The sequence below is a fragment of the Atta colombica genome, unplaced genomic scaffold (assembly GCF_001594045.1).
Source record: "Atta colombica isolate Treedump-2 unplaced genomic scaffold, Acol1.0 scaffold47, whole genome shotgun sequence".
Taxonomy (NCBI): Eukaryota; Metazoa; Arthropoda; class Insecta; order Hymenoptera; family Formicidae; genus Atta; species Atta colombica.
In genome coordinates this window covers 2,062,200-2,080,024 of record NW_017259536.1, presented here as the reverse complement: position 1 = coordinate 2,080,024, position 17,825 = coordinate 2,062,200, and the positions used below count along the sequence as shown (strand labels likewise).

At 32.7% G+C, this 17,825-nt stretch overlaps 1 protein-coding gene across 1 annotated transcript in view; it reads right to left on the bottom strand.

Annotated features, from left to right (window-relative positions):
* Positions 1-2,909: 2,909 nt before the first annotated feature.
* Positions 2,910-17,825, bottom strand: part of LOC108691526 (transient receptor potential cation channel subfamily V member 4) — a 29,464-nt gene continuing 14,548 nt past the window's right edge. The window contains exons 5-13 of the mRNA XM_018199302.1: positions 17,361-17,512; positions 9,534-9,750; positions 8,504-8,665; positions 7,411-7,608; positions 6,841-6,950; positions 5,324-5,673; positions 4,690-4,941; positions 4,282-4,594; positions 2,910-3,255 (exon numbers count right to left, since the gene is read on the bottom strand). Coding sequence (XP_018054791.1) covers positions 3,081-3,255; positions 4,282-4,594; positions 4,690-4,941; positions 5,324-5,673; positions 6,841-6,950; positions 7,411-7,608; positions 8,504-8,665; positions 9,534-9,750; positions 17,361-17,512 — 1,929 coding nt within the window. The 3' untranslated portion in view covers positions 2,910-3,080. The remainder of the gene's footprint in view (positions 3,256-4,281; positions 4,595-4,689; positions 4,942-5,323; positions 5,674-6,840; positions 6,951-7,410; positions 7,609-8,503; positions 8,666-9,533; positions 9,751-17,360; positions 17,513-17,825) is intronic.

The following is a 17,825-nucleotide window of genomic DNA, read 5'->3' as shown; positions in this document are numbered from 1 at the left end:
TAAACAATGTATCGCGAGAAGTATTTCAATTATGCATTTATTACGTTCAAGAATTCGCCGCCGCATGTAAAGAAAAGGAAATCGCTGACGGGATGGGCCGTTGATAAATTATCTGGCAGGCAGAATGCCTGGCACTCGGCAGACCGATATTTTTATTTGCCCGCGTGGCACATTGCTTTATATCCAAATTTATTTCCAAATTTATATCCTCTTTTCCTTCTTTCCGCTCTGTTGCGGAATACCGCGGGGTCTATATTTCATTTCGTTTAATTCGGGATCTGATCGATGTAAATACTCGAGCGGCATATTCGAGACTCAAACCTTATTACGCGCGATAAATAATCACATTAACAATATATTACAAAAATAATACTCATAATACATACAACAATAATAATAACACATTTAACACTTGAAATATCGAGCGATTATTATTGATCGTTTTTATTTTTTAAATTGTATAATATTATATTTCTTGTGTAAAAGATAAGATTCTGAAATTTTTTAACTTTCAAGAATTATGAATTTTATGATGAAATATTTGATTTTTTCATTTTCTTTATTTTCATAGTAATTTATTTGCTTGGACTTTTTAGTGAGTAAGAAACTTTTAGTAGGATAATATATAATAATTATATATGATATTTTTACATTACATACATAATTTATAATTGTTATATTATAATATGCTAAAATATCAAGCGATTATTAGGAATAAAAAAGTGCGGACAAAATCAAACATTAAGTCTGTCAAAACGAAAGCAAGGATAAAAGCGATAAGATATATAAATGATTCTTTCATCCGCTTACAAGGTACTGTTTGTGAAACAATTTCGTAACGCAATATTTCCTTTTAAGTGCGATTATAAAGCTCTCGATAGTAATATCACGGTGAATTTCTGGCGTATAGAGGTATATTCGAAATTTGTTTGTTCGACCGTTCCCCCACGAGATATTGTAGCATGTAAACGTGCCTTCGACAAGTTCGTTCCTTCTCTCACGCCGTGCGCGGCACGTGTTTTTGATATCGCAGATAGAGCTGCCTCTCATATCATTATTGTTTCAATACGCGCGAGAGGTAAGAACTTCTCAAGTTCCGTTTGTTCCCGAGACTGCCGAGCATCTTTCCAGCTCCTTTCGTCGCAACAATACATGGAGATTGCAGACAAAACTAGAATATCGTATAGACTGTAAACGTAGTGAATTACAATTGCGAGTAACTAAAAATTTTGAAAATTGATACCCATCACTCGATAAATAATCACATTATATTACAATATATTACAATATATTACAAAAATAATACTCATAACATACAACAATAATAATAACACATTTAACACTTGAAATATCGAGATTATTATTGATCGTTTTTATTTTTTAAATTGTATAATATTATATTTCTTGTGTAAAAGATAAGATTCTGAAATTTTTTAACTTTCAAGAATTATGAATTTTATGATGAATATTTGATTTTTTATCATTTTCTTTATTTTCATATTCGATGTATATTCTTACGCGTTCTACTTTATTTTCTTAAAGTGCATAAAATATGCAACAATTATCGAATAATAAAAGAAATATATATAAAATGTAATACTCTTGTAATATTATGTGGAGAGCAAAAAGGCACAAATTTTCCAAGTTCGGACTGCATGACGTGTTTAACGACACTGTAAATTTGTTTAACGTTTTAACGTAAAATGGTATGCATATGCGGCAACTCAATTTTACAAGGGTTGATTGTTTTGTCAGTAACGCAATTTACATTTACGAGTAATGGTCTGTCAAACATTTTGACTAAAACTGAAAGTGGTACATGAACGATAAAACGCAAAAGAAAATAAAATTAATTTAAGGAATTTAAAGATAATAACATATTGACTTAAAAATAATTTATTTTATACACATTGTATATACAAATAACATTCACGCGTACAGATATGTAGATAAAAAACTCAAATAAATATTTGAAGATATGTCTCCAATGCGTGGAATATATTTTTTATACTATTCTTATGTTTAATGTGAATTAGGCAAAAATTAAATAAAAGTAAGAAATCAATTAATATATATTGCATAGTGAAGAGATTGCTATTATCACACGATATTGCAGCATAGCTAGCTGTTAAACTTTTACTAAATACTTTAGCTGCAAATTGCGTAATTGGCAAATCTTGTAAGAGTAAAAATCTGGAATCTCCTTTAAAGTTGAAAGTATCTTAGGTAGAAGGTATGTTGCTTGCGCTACATAACCGTATCTCTATCTTTGAGAAATTCCTCAGTGGTTCATTTTAATAGATATATACATGTATGAGAAAATTTCTCATCGTGCAACTCCTCTGAAAATTACGTAACGGTGAATTAACATCATTTGGTCCCCGGCATATGTGTTTACTTTAATAATTATCATACGGAAGCCTGTTACTTGGCGGCATGTTTTCCATAATGAGATATGCGCCTCGCGAGTAAGATTGAGTAATACCTGTATTAATAGTACCTATACACACAATATCTCTATATATGCAAATCGCTTTGAATCGATCGATATATCTTTACAAACTGTTTAGCTCGAGTTTATATACTCCTCGTGAAAGCACCCAAGCTCTTTTTTATATTAAGCGCCACGTGATATCGCCAAAAACCTAATTTATGCGACACTAATCTGTGTTCCAAAGTTCACCCCGGAAAAACAGATGAATAAGCCAACCATTTACGTATTGTAAAAAGATATTGTCAATTAATTTTATCCTTCATTTATCGTGCTCGTGTAATTATTTTGTATAACGATCGTATACATTTTGCTTTTTATTCCTAAAAATATATCTATGTACAATTTTTAAATAAATTAGAGATCAACTTGACATACTGTAGAATTAAATTAAGCGCATATATAATATCTGCTGCGCGTGTGTAGACTTTTTGAAACTTGATTTATCGAGGATATTCAAAATAAATGGTTTCGTTCGGGCGTAAGATTTCTTTATGTGGGATCATCCATGTATGCGACCCTACGGCGCTGACATTGACGTCGTCATCGACGTCGTGATCGGTGCAGCACAAAATGTCATAAAGTCATATTAAGGACTGTCTGGTGCGTTTTCTCGCCAGGCCAATATTGTGTTCATGTCGGTAATGCCACGCGTGCTCCATGGCTCGAGCGGATCCGAAGACGATGTAGGTGGTGAAGCCGCCTTATTCCGCTCAATCGATTCTCTTCTTCTCGCTGGTTCCTCAGTTTCTTTAGGCGATACCCTGCGCATGCATCATAAAAAGCACCGACCGATTAGGAAAACAGTCAATCGAATGCCGATACCGTTCTATGCAGACTGCCATTGTATTTTTTTAGTAGCCATTATTTTATTTTTTTAATGTAAAATGATTCTCTCTGAACATGATTTTTCTTTTACGCGATAATAGATCAGAGATCATTAATTATTGCATCTTTGCAATTTTTAACATTGCCGTATTTGTAGCCAAGCTTCAAATTAAATCTCAGTTTCAAATCAAATCCACTTTAACAATGCTTTTGTCGTATATTTTTTATGCCAAAGTTATAAATATGATACCTTTATTAAAGAATAATCGATCGGCGAAGAATCTATAGTATAACCGGTGTGGAACACTGCGTAACTAACGATGTGGGATAATTATTAGATGGAATTTAATTAATGTGTCATTTAAGTCGTGTCAATTAACGCACGCGCGCCGTCATGTCGTTCGCCATTATGCACTTGGAAACTTCAGATTCTACTGTCAGCTATCACGATTAGTTATTCTGTTCAATAAACATCGACTTCTACTTTTGTATAAGCTATATTATACAACTAAAAAAAAATGGATATCAATGATTGCTCATATAACAAATTTATATCTTTCTTTTCGAAGTATCTTTCCTTTCGAGATCTTTATTCCTGCACTCTGAACGTGAAATAAATATAAGTTTGTTTCGCTTTAACTTACTATTGCACCGTGTGCATTAATTCAGATAGCAGGAATAAAGAATAGATCTATGGAAAAATTATCTATGTCTAGAGATATTTTTGAACTCGTGTATTTTTATATAACTGTTTATCTTTTATGAAAAAATCAAATTTTGTTTTACTTTAAATTTAGAAATATGTAGAAATATATAGAACTTGCACATATAATTTTCTTTTCGAGAAAAAATAAAATTTCAGCGTTCAATCATTGTATATTTCCTAAATATACAATATAATTTATCGCGAAATTATCGAAAAATTTTGCACAACTTATCATTGACTATATATACTTTATTACCTATTCTTGGCCGTTTTTGGTCGCCTTTTTTGGATTTTATCGAGTGGTTTGGTAGGAATACTGCCGTTCTGCTTGATCTCCGACTTAATTGTTTCCACAGTGGTTTTTCGTCCTTCAGTCTCGATCCGATTCATCGGTCTCTGTTCCGGATCATTCAGTAGAGGTCGATATCGCAGACTTTGTTCGACTGACATTGTAGATGAGGAACTGTCGTCATCGTCGTCACGGCACGACCGTTTCGATGTAGTAATGAATCTGTTATTCGCGGATTTTATCCTTCGAAGGCGAGCTTCGGTGCCGAGTAAATTATCGCCTATAAAAACGATTGACATAAATTTCTCTATTTATAATAATGCGACATTTATGCAATTTTTATTAATAACAATTTCATTATTTTATTTTACTCACCGCCAAGGTCATTGTCGCTGGACTCCATGAAATACTGTTTCTTAACGATAGAAGATTTCTCAATGGTCGGCGGCGCGACCATGGCGAAATGTGCTAGAATTTGCGGGTCGATTGTGGTTTTCAATGAAGCTTCGCTTGTGGCTAAAGCGGACTTCGCTATTTGCAGTAGAGTTTTGTAATCAGTTGTAGTCTCGGAAGCAATAGTGAGTTCCAAAAATGGATCTCCGACGGTTTCTTCGAGCGCTTTTGTTTCTATATTTAATATTATTTAATCTCTTCATATTAAACTGATTTCATTTTTACAAAAAAAAAAACTGCACTCAGCATATTTATTCTTATTATTATCGAATATTAACAGAAAGAAATTATTAATTACACTAGTTGACACAGAAAACAATTTTAATCAAGTATCAGATTAAGTGTTTTTTATACTTTTTGATGCGTTGAATTCAAATCTGTAAATAAAAACCTCATTTTTCTCAAAAACTTATCGTGATATTTTTATAGATTTCAATTCAGTGCATCAAAAATGATAAGAAAATCTATTCTGATTAGAGTTACTAGATAGAATAAAAAAAATTTTCTGTTAAGCATTGTTATTAATTATTAAGAATTTGCATATGTCTGTACTTACGATTCGTATTTTTCAAATTCATTGCCTCCACATTTTTTACGGGATCGTTAGACTTGTCGATTAAATCTGTGAGACCTGATAATTTAATTTCCTCTTTAATGGATTGATTATGCGGTTGTACATTTACCATCACTTCTGGATTATTTTGGGTTATTTTCGTCTGTTGGTCGTTGAGAGCGGCTTTCGACTGCGCTGTCTTTATCTGTTTTGCGTCGATATTGGTAGGTATGCCTTCCGTCGCAGTGGATAAGTCAAAGTCATGTGCAAAGGCCATTACATCCAAAGCTGCGGTTAACGCATCACCAAAACCTGCAGTAACTGCCGACACTTGCGGTTGACCGGCATTGGGACTGTAATGTACGTGAAATTAACGCGTAGCCACAATATTCCATGGATAGATTGATATAACATATAAAATGTTCAATTTAGAGAGAATTATTATCGGAATAATTATATAATAAATAAATATTTAGTTCTCTCTTAAAGTAAGAAATTGACAATGAGATTTGCCAATAAAAAATTATAGATTAGCGATGTAATAAACTTACTTAAGGATTTTTAAATATACGATTCAGCATAAAATATATAATTCCATCCATTGACAAAAGATATATATGATATGATTATACTAATAAATTAAATTAATAAAAGAAATTAATAAATAAAAAATTATTCGAAATTAGCTTTTTTCAAGATATTAAATTATCGATGTCTATGAAATATCTGATTCTTTATATTAAATGTCGGACCTATTCATCTTACATCCTGCTATATGGATATTATGTAACGCATCGCTTCGAGCTTCATAAATATTTAATAGATTCAAGATATGGTCACGTTCACGTTGTTGTTATGCGTTCGTTACATAAAAGCATAGCCAATCCATGAAGGTTTCCGATGTTTCTAAATGCCTGCGATGTTAACTATGTCCGGATTGCAGGTGGCAGACTCGACGGAATTACGAGGTGATAAAAAGTATCGTCCGCATACTGTCTCTCTGACAGTGAGTCACTCCCGCAAGGACGATTGTAAATCTATGCGTTGCAAGTTACAAACGCGTGGAACGGTCGAGACACAATGTCAGCGAGTAATTGAAACAGATTTGCACGTTTTTTTGAATGTATATGTGCATGTGAAATAATTAAATAAAGTTTAATAAAAAGTAACATAATTAATCAATTTTTAATATAATAACAAAGTAATATATCTAAACGAATGTAATATAATTGTAATAAATTTTAATCAAAATAAAAATTTAAAAATATATACGTATAATAGATTGCAGCAACATTTAAATGGAACAGAAAATACATCATAATTTTTTATTTTACAATAGCGGTATAATAATTAACAAGTATGTATGTTATAATCTGTAATAATATAACAGTAAATTGAATATGAAAGAGAGATTATAAGATAACATGAAATTTATTTTGAAATTATACCAATAAGGTAATAAACCAACAGATAAGTCTGGAGAAATACTGTGTGATAAGATGCGATGAAAGTATCATTACCTGACTCGCACAGGGGTGGAAAAGGACGCGCGACCCCACATTATACGACGGAGTTCCTCGCCAGTCATACCTCGTTTTCTCAATTCGTGTATCGTGACTTTTCCAACTCGCTGCAAAAGTACATGGGGCGAAGGGATAAAATTATAATGCCGTCATTCGTGTTACGATACTTTTATAGATGTAATTGAAAAGTTGAGAAACGGTTTTAAAAGTAATAATAATAAAGCAATATATTTGATTCTTTTAATAAATATTCAAATTTAGAAAAATTTCTTATTTATTTCGTTGATCTGCGAAAAAATGAGTTATTGAAATATTAATGCCGTTCATTTTTAATACATCTTGGAGTAAATATTGCGCGTAGTTGTACTTTTCTGACGAAATTTACTACACCGTAGCAAAATTTGCTGTGTGCATTTTACGAAAGTCGATACCAGAACTCATATCAGTCGAATGGGACGCCGATAAATAAATTGTGACGCTTGATGCACTGGTGTGAAATAAATCTTTGGATATACATCGGTGCATGCATACGCATGAAAAAAGTATAAATATAAGTAAATAAATCACCTTCCAATTAGACACAGCGCCCTTACGCTGCTTTGCTCTGGTTTTTGATTTACTTTTAATAACCAACACGCCCCTTTGTTCCGATGCGGGATTGTTCGGATCATCGCCGGGCCCCAGTTTAATGCTGTATTCCTGTAGATAATTATGAGCGTCTTTCTGGGATACGGCGCGTTCCAAAGACACCACAATTTTTGCCCACTTGAAAATTAATAAACAGTATTTAATTGAGCAAATAAACTCAAGAATTATTTTGTGATATTTTATTTGAGCACGGAAAGAACAGCTTTGTTAAAATATCTATATAAAATATATACATAAAAATTTAGCTGGCTACAGATCTGAAAACAATTTTGTTGGACCATTAAAATATGTAAATATGTAGGTCACTTAAACTGGTTGCTGGAATATCAAAATTTTTTGTAATATTGTTCATCATGCTTGAGATTCCTATGTAATTATTTTGATAGTCCAACAAAATTATTTTTAAATTTTATCCGTATCTACCTAAATTTTTAGGTATTTCAGCAAAATCATTCTTTCATTTATATGGAAAGAATGTTTTTGTTGAATGCTTTTGTTAAAGCTAAAAATTTAGTTATAAATGTAGACCTGAAAATAATTTATTGGATAAAATAATTATATAGCACACTCAAATTGTTAAAATGTCAAAATATTTTGCAGTATTGTTGATCATGCTTTCCTATGAATTTCCTATATAATTATTTTGATGGTGCACCAACATGTTATTTTTAGATCTAAATTTTAGATACTTTAGCAATTCCATGCATGATCTACACACTACTATAGTTAATAATTTCATTTTAATTTATCATTAAACCTTTGTATAAGACAATTCATGCACAGTTCGAATATTTTTATTGTGTATTTCTGTTTTCTATTAAACATTTTTCTAATTTCTGTATATAATTTTCGTGTCAACAATAGATTTTTTAGTTTAATAAGTACAAATACTCTGTGGAAATATTAGAAACTTATTTTCTAGCACTCGAAAAAATTTAATAATTTATAAGTAATATGTTTTGAAAGTGAATATCATAAATTAAGAAAGATCATGAATAATTTCAATACCAACCTGCTTGACGAATTCCTTTTCGCTTTGCTCGATAACATGTGCGTATGTATTACCCATCATGGCAATTAGCATGTTGAGTAGCAGTATGGGCACAAGTACCATGAAAATCGCGAAGACGGTCTTGCTCAAGTTTGGATAGGTCGTGTTACTCAAATCCGCGTACTGCAATACAAGCAATAAAAGCAATTGGATAAATGTAATACTGGTACATCGTTGCCGGTAAATCGTCGCGACAATTACATGTGGGTGCTAATAAATAGGCGACCAATGCCCGATGTTGCGTGCCCGCCGCGCGACGGCGGAAGCACGTAGAATTTTCGAACGGAAACTCGTATTTTCCATAGTCGCTATCCTCTTCCCCCCCCCCCTCCTCTCCCTCTCCTCCCTGTTAATTCAGTGCAACGAGTTAATCGTTATACGCGAACTGCGAAACCGAGCAATGATTTTTACCGGACAGGCGATATTTTATGCACCCGCCGCGCGTTCATGCAGATGTACGCGCGATCGTTGTGCGCGCTAAATCTTTAATTTCGTCCAGGAAACCATATTGTAGTGTTATTCTGTGCGACGCGGAATTGTCCGTGATTGAAATTCAAGATTCATAGCCGCATGTTCTGACGCACTGCCGGAACAATGTTTGGGATGATGTAAACGCGTGCGACGTTTAATTTCTAACTTTGACATGCGGTAATTAAACTAATGTTTAGCAATGCTCTAAAATGTTTAAAATAGAAATATAAAGGATGAGAAAGAAAACAAATGAATGGATGAGATAAAGAAATGGATTCGTTCAATGGAAACGTATTACTTCTGTAAATGTAAATAGAGCAAGTTAAATTTACTAAATTCAATTTACTTTGCTCTTTATATATTGTAAGTAGAGCAATTATATGTGGTAGGATATAGATAAAGAAAAAGAAAGGATGTGTAAGAAAATTAGCTTACATTTACATGCATGCGTGTGCAAGATAAGGATCTGCAGTAGAAATTGCCATGACGTGTGCCAATAAAGCGGTAATCTATGGCTTACGTTATAATCGCCGAGGGTTATCTGAAACAGTGCCATCCAGGTCGAAGGATAGGAATGATACAGAGATGATTTCACTCCAGGGAATCCCTTATAAAGAAAGTAAAACGATTGCGAGAATCCAAAGAGCATAATCGTGTAGATAATACCAAAGGTCAGCATATCGCCCGTTATCATGCTGTATACCATTGTGACAAATGGACCAGTCAATCGAATCGCTCTGTAAGAGAGAAATTAATGTAGTGAATAAGTATGATGAAGAGCATAAAACATCTCATAAAAATTATGGCAAAACTAATTATATATGCACTGAGAGAAATGTTGTTACTCATAAAAGTAAATGTTTTAATTTTAAGATATTAAGTGTTAATTTTATTCTTGTCTCCGTTTTTTAAACTTAGGCCCGTTTTCATAATATATTTATCTGAAGATTACCAAGAAATTTATGAACTTCATTGAATCTCTTGGTAATCTTTAATCTTTAGGTAACCATATATTGTATCTTAAAACGTCTAAAATTGAAATATTTTTTTATTATGACATTAAATGTTTGTTTTGCAAAGATGTTTTAAATGTAAATATTTTAAACACTGCACTTTTCACAGTGTTTGGTATGTATAATCACTTTTATTTTGTGGTATTAACAAAAACTTTTTTTACTTTTTCATTTAAAAAATTTGTTAGAATAATCATAAATTTTTATTAAAATAACACAATTTTTAAATGAAAAAATAAGATAATTTTTGTTAGTTAAATATCAACAGAATAAACGGTTATACGTATCAAACATTTCTCTCAGCGTGAAAAATAGAAAAATGCAATTTACGAAAATGATTAAATATCGAAGACAAAATTTTCGAAGTTTATTGGATTTAACTTGTGCACCGTGCAGTTTGTTTTGACTTTAATTACACAATGTTCCACATATTAGCGGTATCAACAAAATTATCATTATTGCTATTACGTGAATGAGCTGTCGTCGTGTTTCATTCAGTGATATTCGCGTATCAAAGTTCGAGGTAAATCAGTCTATTAACGTCATCGACATCGATTTCACTCGTATGATTCAAATGCGCTTAATATTATGCACACAAAATCCATCGTAAAACATTTGCCGGTTTGATATATGTGGGACACATGATAATTACATCCCTCTAATCCACCAAAATGATGTGTCTTTTCGTTCGCACTTGACAATCGCTAAAGCTAGATTCAAACATCATCATCCCACAAATAAATTGATACACGTGTATTTTCTTTCTCGCGGGACACGTAATTAAGTTTAATACCGATTAATGTAAAAGTGTTGTTTATGATTATCGTCGCGCTGGCTCTCATGATCGTTCAGACCGTTGAATATGTAAAAATAATAGCTGATTTGAAATATATGCAATTTTATATTTTGCTTCCATGAAATGGTCCAGATATTATTTGCATTTACCGGTATTAATTCGTACAGAGAAAGCTTTGGATAACAAAATATTCGGTTAACAAGTTAAAAAGTGCATGGCTTTGAACACTTGATATCGGAGTTCAGTTATCGCGTTTCCAGTAGCCGCGATAACACGAATAGGTCAGGCACGAAAAGTACTTGTGCAGCAATCCGCTGTGCATATGTAAACTACTCTTCTTACACGCAGCTCACAAATTTATAACGAGGAAAACAATTAAATGCTAATAACTCTACCTACCAGAGAGAACTTTAAAAACATTATTGATTACCCTGAAATCGGTAATACAATACAATTTATCCTTTTTAATATCATTTAAAAAAATAAAAAATAAGCGTAAAGTGATTTAAGTGATTCTAGTAAATGATATAATAATTTACAACTTTCAGGCATTAAAAGCTATTAAAAAATATTAATAAATAATTAAAATTATTCATGTCGTAGACACGAATATATATGTACATAAATGAATTTCAATAATAAATTGTGAAATTGACAAGATAAAAAGAAAAAATTTATTACGCAGTATATAAGGATATGTTTAAAATGTTTAAAAGTCTTTTAATTGATATCCCTGTACTCAAAGCGAAAGAAAATTTCATTTTAAGTTAGCGTATTACTGATTAAATTAACTTTGTAATACTCCAATGTAAGTAAGTTACGACTCTTTCGTTATCACAAAGTTAGAATCGCGACTAACTACTAATATAAAGCAGACTTCGAATAAAGTATTAACATATTATACTCCATCGCCATTAAAACAATTCACTGACAAAGATTTACTTCAATATTCTTCATATTGTCTACCATAACTAAATTTCCTTTATTTCGTAACTGTACACAAAAGAATATAATATATTAACAAAATTTAATTTTAGTTTTAGCTAATTGAAAGAAAATATAAATGAAATTATCGTTGAAATTATAATAAATGGAATTCTAAACGGAATTATATATAAATTATTTTATTCTCAATATGTTGTATTCTGGATTCTTCGTCCTTTTTCGTCCGATGATTTTTACGCTTTGAGGATCGCGTATTTGCGTTATACAATTACAACTAATGGTATGCATTGATGAAATCAAACCGATTTGTAATTCGAGACTCGTGGCATCCGGCGTATCATATGCGAGCACAATAGGAATACGAGCTGTAATCGAGGGATCGAAGAACGAGCGATTAAAATCGATGTCGTCACTACTGCCGTCGTCGTACCGGACGGCTATGGAAAACAAAAGCTTTTTAATCCAACGCTGCATCCGCACCCGTCGACAGATCGACAAATTTTTTAGATTCGTTCATTCGGCTGAGATTAAGATTGAAGAGACTCTGTGAGCGAACGAACGAATGAACGAACGAAGCGTCGGACGGATGAACGAATGGCGAATGATCGACGAATAACGGCGGAAGAGAAAGCATCGATCGAGCCTCCATTAACTTCGGCGACGACGTCGTCGTCGTCGTCGTCGTCGTCGTCGTCGTCGGTCCTACCCTCTTCCGCTAATCGATGGGTGACCTTATCTTGTCAAGGGTTACCGGCACCCATAAATCTTTGGCCTTTTTCTCAGAGTAAGTTCAAGGGAGGGTACAGCCGCGATAGAAAAGACACCGCGGATATTCTCCGATATAACTCGCACGGTATAGCACAGTATAAGCGATGCAACTTGGATGAGGAATATAACATCGTTGTCCCGGGTATCGCGTATACGTTGTCCCGGGAAAATCAATAGGAACGTCGACTTCCGCTCGCCAAACAAGTTTCCGCTACGCAAGTCTTCCTTGCTACTTTCAGTGAAGTTCGAGAGAGGAGACGTCATATTTTTTTCTTTTTTTTTTCATTGCCTTATGCAATTCCTTCGATAATTATACCGGATTAATGTCAGCTGAGCCACCGTATCGATTTATCATAATAATGAATTATAAACAAACTTTTGTTTCTTTCTGCCATGATGAATATCTGATTATGAGAAGGAAACTTGAAAATAATTAATTTTAACTGCTAGCTTTGCGTATGCAGAATGTTCCATGAAAATTACATTTTAACTGTAGAATCACTACATTAAAAATAACTTCTATATTTTTCAGAAGATACGTGTGGATGATAATTTTACTATTCCGTTTAATTTGTATTTATTAATCGTACGATATTAATGTAAATTAAATAAATTATTAAATCAATTATATCTGTGTGAATATCATTGCTACCAAAGAAATGTATGTTTAATATACTGTTACAGGCTTAATATAGCTTTTGACGCTGACAAAGTATCAAATCGTATTAATCCAAAAAAAGAGGATAAATTGAATGAGTAATATCACTAGAAAAAAATTATAATGTCATTATCGATGCCGTAATTCAATATAGCCTTTGAAGTTCAGAACTGTAATGAAGGACTAACTATGTTACCGAGTTCCCATAAAGTGGGGCTTCAATATATTTTATTTATTTAGAGCGCGGCGCGACGTAGAAGCCGCGATATTCCCCACGCGTAATTACTGTCCATCAGGATCCTCTTTAGACTCCCGACATCACTTCGTTTAAGTACGTATACGTGCAGTAATTCCTCAAAGGTTCCCGCGCACTCTCGATCCCACTCGGTGTTTCTTGTCCTCCATCACGGCTGTCGTTCGCCTTGGCAATAAGCCACAGTCACGCCTGAGATTAATTTCGCACAAAATTTAACGGAGCCCGCTACAACCCGCCTCTAAAGTTACGGCCTAAGTGCTTTACGATGTACCATTTACGAGCCACCGTTTTACGTCTGTTTAAATTCAATATACACTCTTTGCGCCTGTACAAGTTCCAGGGACGCCTCTGTATAACTTATAGCTAGCTCTCAGGCACCTTGTATCTTAGGCACAGCTGAAGGCCACAGGAAGAGGGTACAAAAGCTAATATAATATTCTCTTCTTTGTTGATATTTCGCGCGTTTCAGCTCGAAGACGATATCTGATAGAACTTTTTCGCATTCTATGATATATAGGGTGTCCCGTAAATTTTGGCTAATCGCTTTTGTGTAGAGCAACTAAACTAAGTCGAAAAGTCCTCTACCATTTTGCAATTTTCGCAATAGATATTAGGGTAACTCTGGCAAATATGCCACGCTGGTATTTACGCCGTAGAAGTCAGAAAAAATAGAAGGAAGGGGGAGGGGTAATTTTCTCGCAACTACTTTGTTACATGCCTTTATATTATATTAGTATTACGATTTCAGTTTCTTACTGTTAATATTAATGTGAAATTATTGTGAGTTGTTGAATCGATTTTTCACTGTGTTGAGTAGTGCCATCATAAATTATAATCTATATAAAATGATTACTGTAGGACGTGCAAAAGACTTAGTGGTTATTTCATGATACATGAGTGTAGAGAAATAGTAAAGCATGTTATATAACAAAATACAAGTACTTTGCTCTTGTATTCTTCGTTTAGTTTGTTCTTGTATATTTCACCTGTTTGGGATATACGGCATTTTTAGCGAGTGGAATTTATGCCCAAAGTATACAAAGTGGGCAGATTAAATTCAGTGCTAAATGCAATAAACGCATTACATGAAATATGTACCTCATGTCATAACACTTGTAATACATGTGGGAAGATTGTAATTATTATTTATTACTTTATATACATATATTTATCATTCTTATTCCTTAATAAAATTTTATAAACGCATTTTATGAGTTATTGTGTCATTTTACGACTTATTTATATGCGTTATTTGTAAATTTTTTATGAGTCGTACATATCCACCCTTTTGAGTTTATCCCATCCCTATGGGATATACGACAAAAAAATACAAGGATTTAAAAAAGTTCATTTTTTAATATGAAATATAAATATTTCGGATTTTTTTTTCATAGTAGACAGTACAAAGTTTTTACTGATATAGTTCGTTTGCTTTAAACATAGTAAATAATACTTAATAAATTAAATTTTTGATAGATGCGGCGTATATTCCGAAGTTACTAAATCTAATTAAACCTAATACCCTAATTACTAAAAATTGCCATATATTATTTTGAATAATTTTTTAATCAAATATTATCAACTTTACAGAAAAAAACTGAAAGAGACAAAAAATCATTATTTTCTTCTCATAAAGTTCTTTTTCAGAATTTTTTCAGAATTTTTTTAGAATTTTTTAATACCGTATTTTTTCATGTTGGTAAAAATAAAAAAGTGCAGTACTAAAAAATTGATAAAAAATTCTGAAACAATTCATAGAGCTCTATGAGAAGAAAATAAATGATTTTTGTATCTTGCAGTTTTTCTGTAAAATTAGATAGTATTTGAGTAAAAAATTATTCAAGTCCGATATTTGGCAATTTTTAGTAATTAATAATTTATTAATGCTATTGCGGAAATTGCAAAATGATAGAAGACTTTTCGATTCAGTTTAGTCCGCTCTATCTATATAAAAGTGATGAATTGGCCAAAACTTACTGGACACCCTATTTCTATGATATATTTCTATGATATAGTATATAAAATCACCGATTGTGATTGAAACAGTACTCGGAGAGATGAGACATGGAAATAATGATTTTGTTAAAGTTTTTAAATATTTAAACTAGATTTGAAATTATATAATTTTATTAGACTATCGAAATAATTACGAAGGATTTCAAACATGATGAGCAATGCTGCAAAAAGTTTTGACATTTTAGCAACCGGTTTAAGCGACCTACTTATTATTTAATAATTATTTTAACGATTCAAACAAAATTATTTTTGGATCTGTATTCAGTTAAATTTTAGATATTTCAGCAAAACTTCCTATCTATGTAACAATAATAATATTTATAGAAATAGAGTTCTATTAAAAAAAAAAATCCATATCTTAAACAAGATATGGAAATAGAAAGGCATTTTCAATTATTTAATTCCCTTTACGAAAATTTAATAATATCAGAAAATAATATCGCTGCAACGATCGGTATCTTATTTGTAGAGAAGTAGAGCGTCAAACGATTAGTAACTATCTGACATCATGCACCTGCTGAAATGTAGTGTTTTAGTGATGTGTACGTACAATCGGACCGCGGTAGAACAAACTGAATTTTCCGAAAGGAGCAGCTGCAATCCGACTGTTCTATTCCCGATGTCGGTCACGTAGATTTGATATCACGTATTAGGAACGTATAAGCACAATGCGAATGCACGTTCTCGCCTCTCGATAAACCATTTGTCCTATTCTTCGCGGAAGTACATCCGACAAGAGACGTCGACATTCGTCAAAGTGTCGTTAAGCAAGAAACGCTTGCTAGCAGCATGTCGCGAGTAACCGATGTAGGAAACAGATTCACAACTTGTGGAAGTTCTTCGTAAAAACGGGAAATTCTGCCAGTAGAATGCAAATAATGATTTTATATTATGAATTATGGAGACGTATTACGATGCTTATAAAGAAAATATATGTTTTAAGAAATTTAAATTATAATCATATTATATATATAAATGAAAATAACTAAATAACTAAATAAAAAGGTTTAAAAGATAATATATCAGAAAGGATAATCATTGCAAAATTCTTTCTTATGAATAATTTTCAGAAATTGGATTATCATGTATAATGTTAATGCATATCGCTTAACTTATACACTGAAAAAAGTCTGCTTTGATAATAGCTACCAAATATTGATTAAAATAATTTCACTCAACATTCAGTTGATCTTATCAAAAATAATTTTTATCTTTTTAAATATTTAATAATTATTACTAAACACATTATGTTTGGTAATATTTACTAAATATTTAAAAAAGTAAAATTATTTTTTAGTTATGTTCATCAAACATTTGATTGAAATTATTTCACTCGACTTTTGATGGTTATTACCAGACTCTTAAACACACATCTTCACGTTGCAATTTTATTAAAATAACTAATAAAGGAGAATGTATCTTTTCATAAAAATAAAAGTACACTTTTTTCAGCTTTATTTTTTCAGCCTTGATACTGCGATATCTTTTTTTTTCCCTCGTCACTCTACCATATTTAGATCCCATCCTTTTTTACGATTACGTAAAAATAACCAATCACGATTATTTTCTGCACATTGGCGTACGTAATTTTGAGATATAGCGAAAAAAAATCGTTAAATTATACCCAGAGGAAGGATTTGCTACATGAGAGAGATCCATTCGATATACTCGGTCCAACAAACAGCTTGCGGTGTACATACGCACAGGTGGCTGTAAACACGTCGCCAGTTTACACGCGGCGATTGTCCGTGGCACTAAAATGATGCGTGAAACAAATGGGTGGCAGCAATGTAACGAGTGCGACCTGGTCGCGTCGCGCCAGTAAATTGCAACCACTTTAATTTCGCAGCTGCCTCTTTCGCGTCCCTCCGCTCCGTCTCTTGTATATTACTTACCCGGCGAAAAACATAAGAAGAAACCACGAGCCCGGCACAGCGAACACCAGTATCGCATCCTCCGCGTGCCGATCGCCAGCGATACGACATGGAATGCATGCGAGAATGAGCAGATTGCTGATCACGAATATCAACTTGGCCGGTTCGTGGCTCTGAAATGCAAATGCGCGCAGACGGAACGTTAGTGCGGCCTCATGCACTCTTGCAACGTTTCAGGAACGTCCGCAGGGGAATCGATATTTTCGTGCAATTTCGATACCTCCGTGTAACGAATGCGTTATCACGGCGACGCGACGACGCGCGACGCACAGAGTATTTGCTCGATGACATATCGAGGATAGATAAAGTATTTCATACGATTGTTTTAACAACTTTAAGACGATTTTTAAGATATTAATTTTTGAGAGAGAGATTTTTTATTTTAAAATTAAGATTTTAAAAAATTTGAAAAATTTATTTATTATA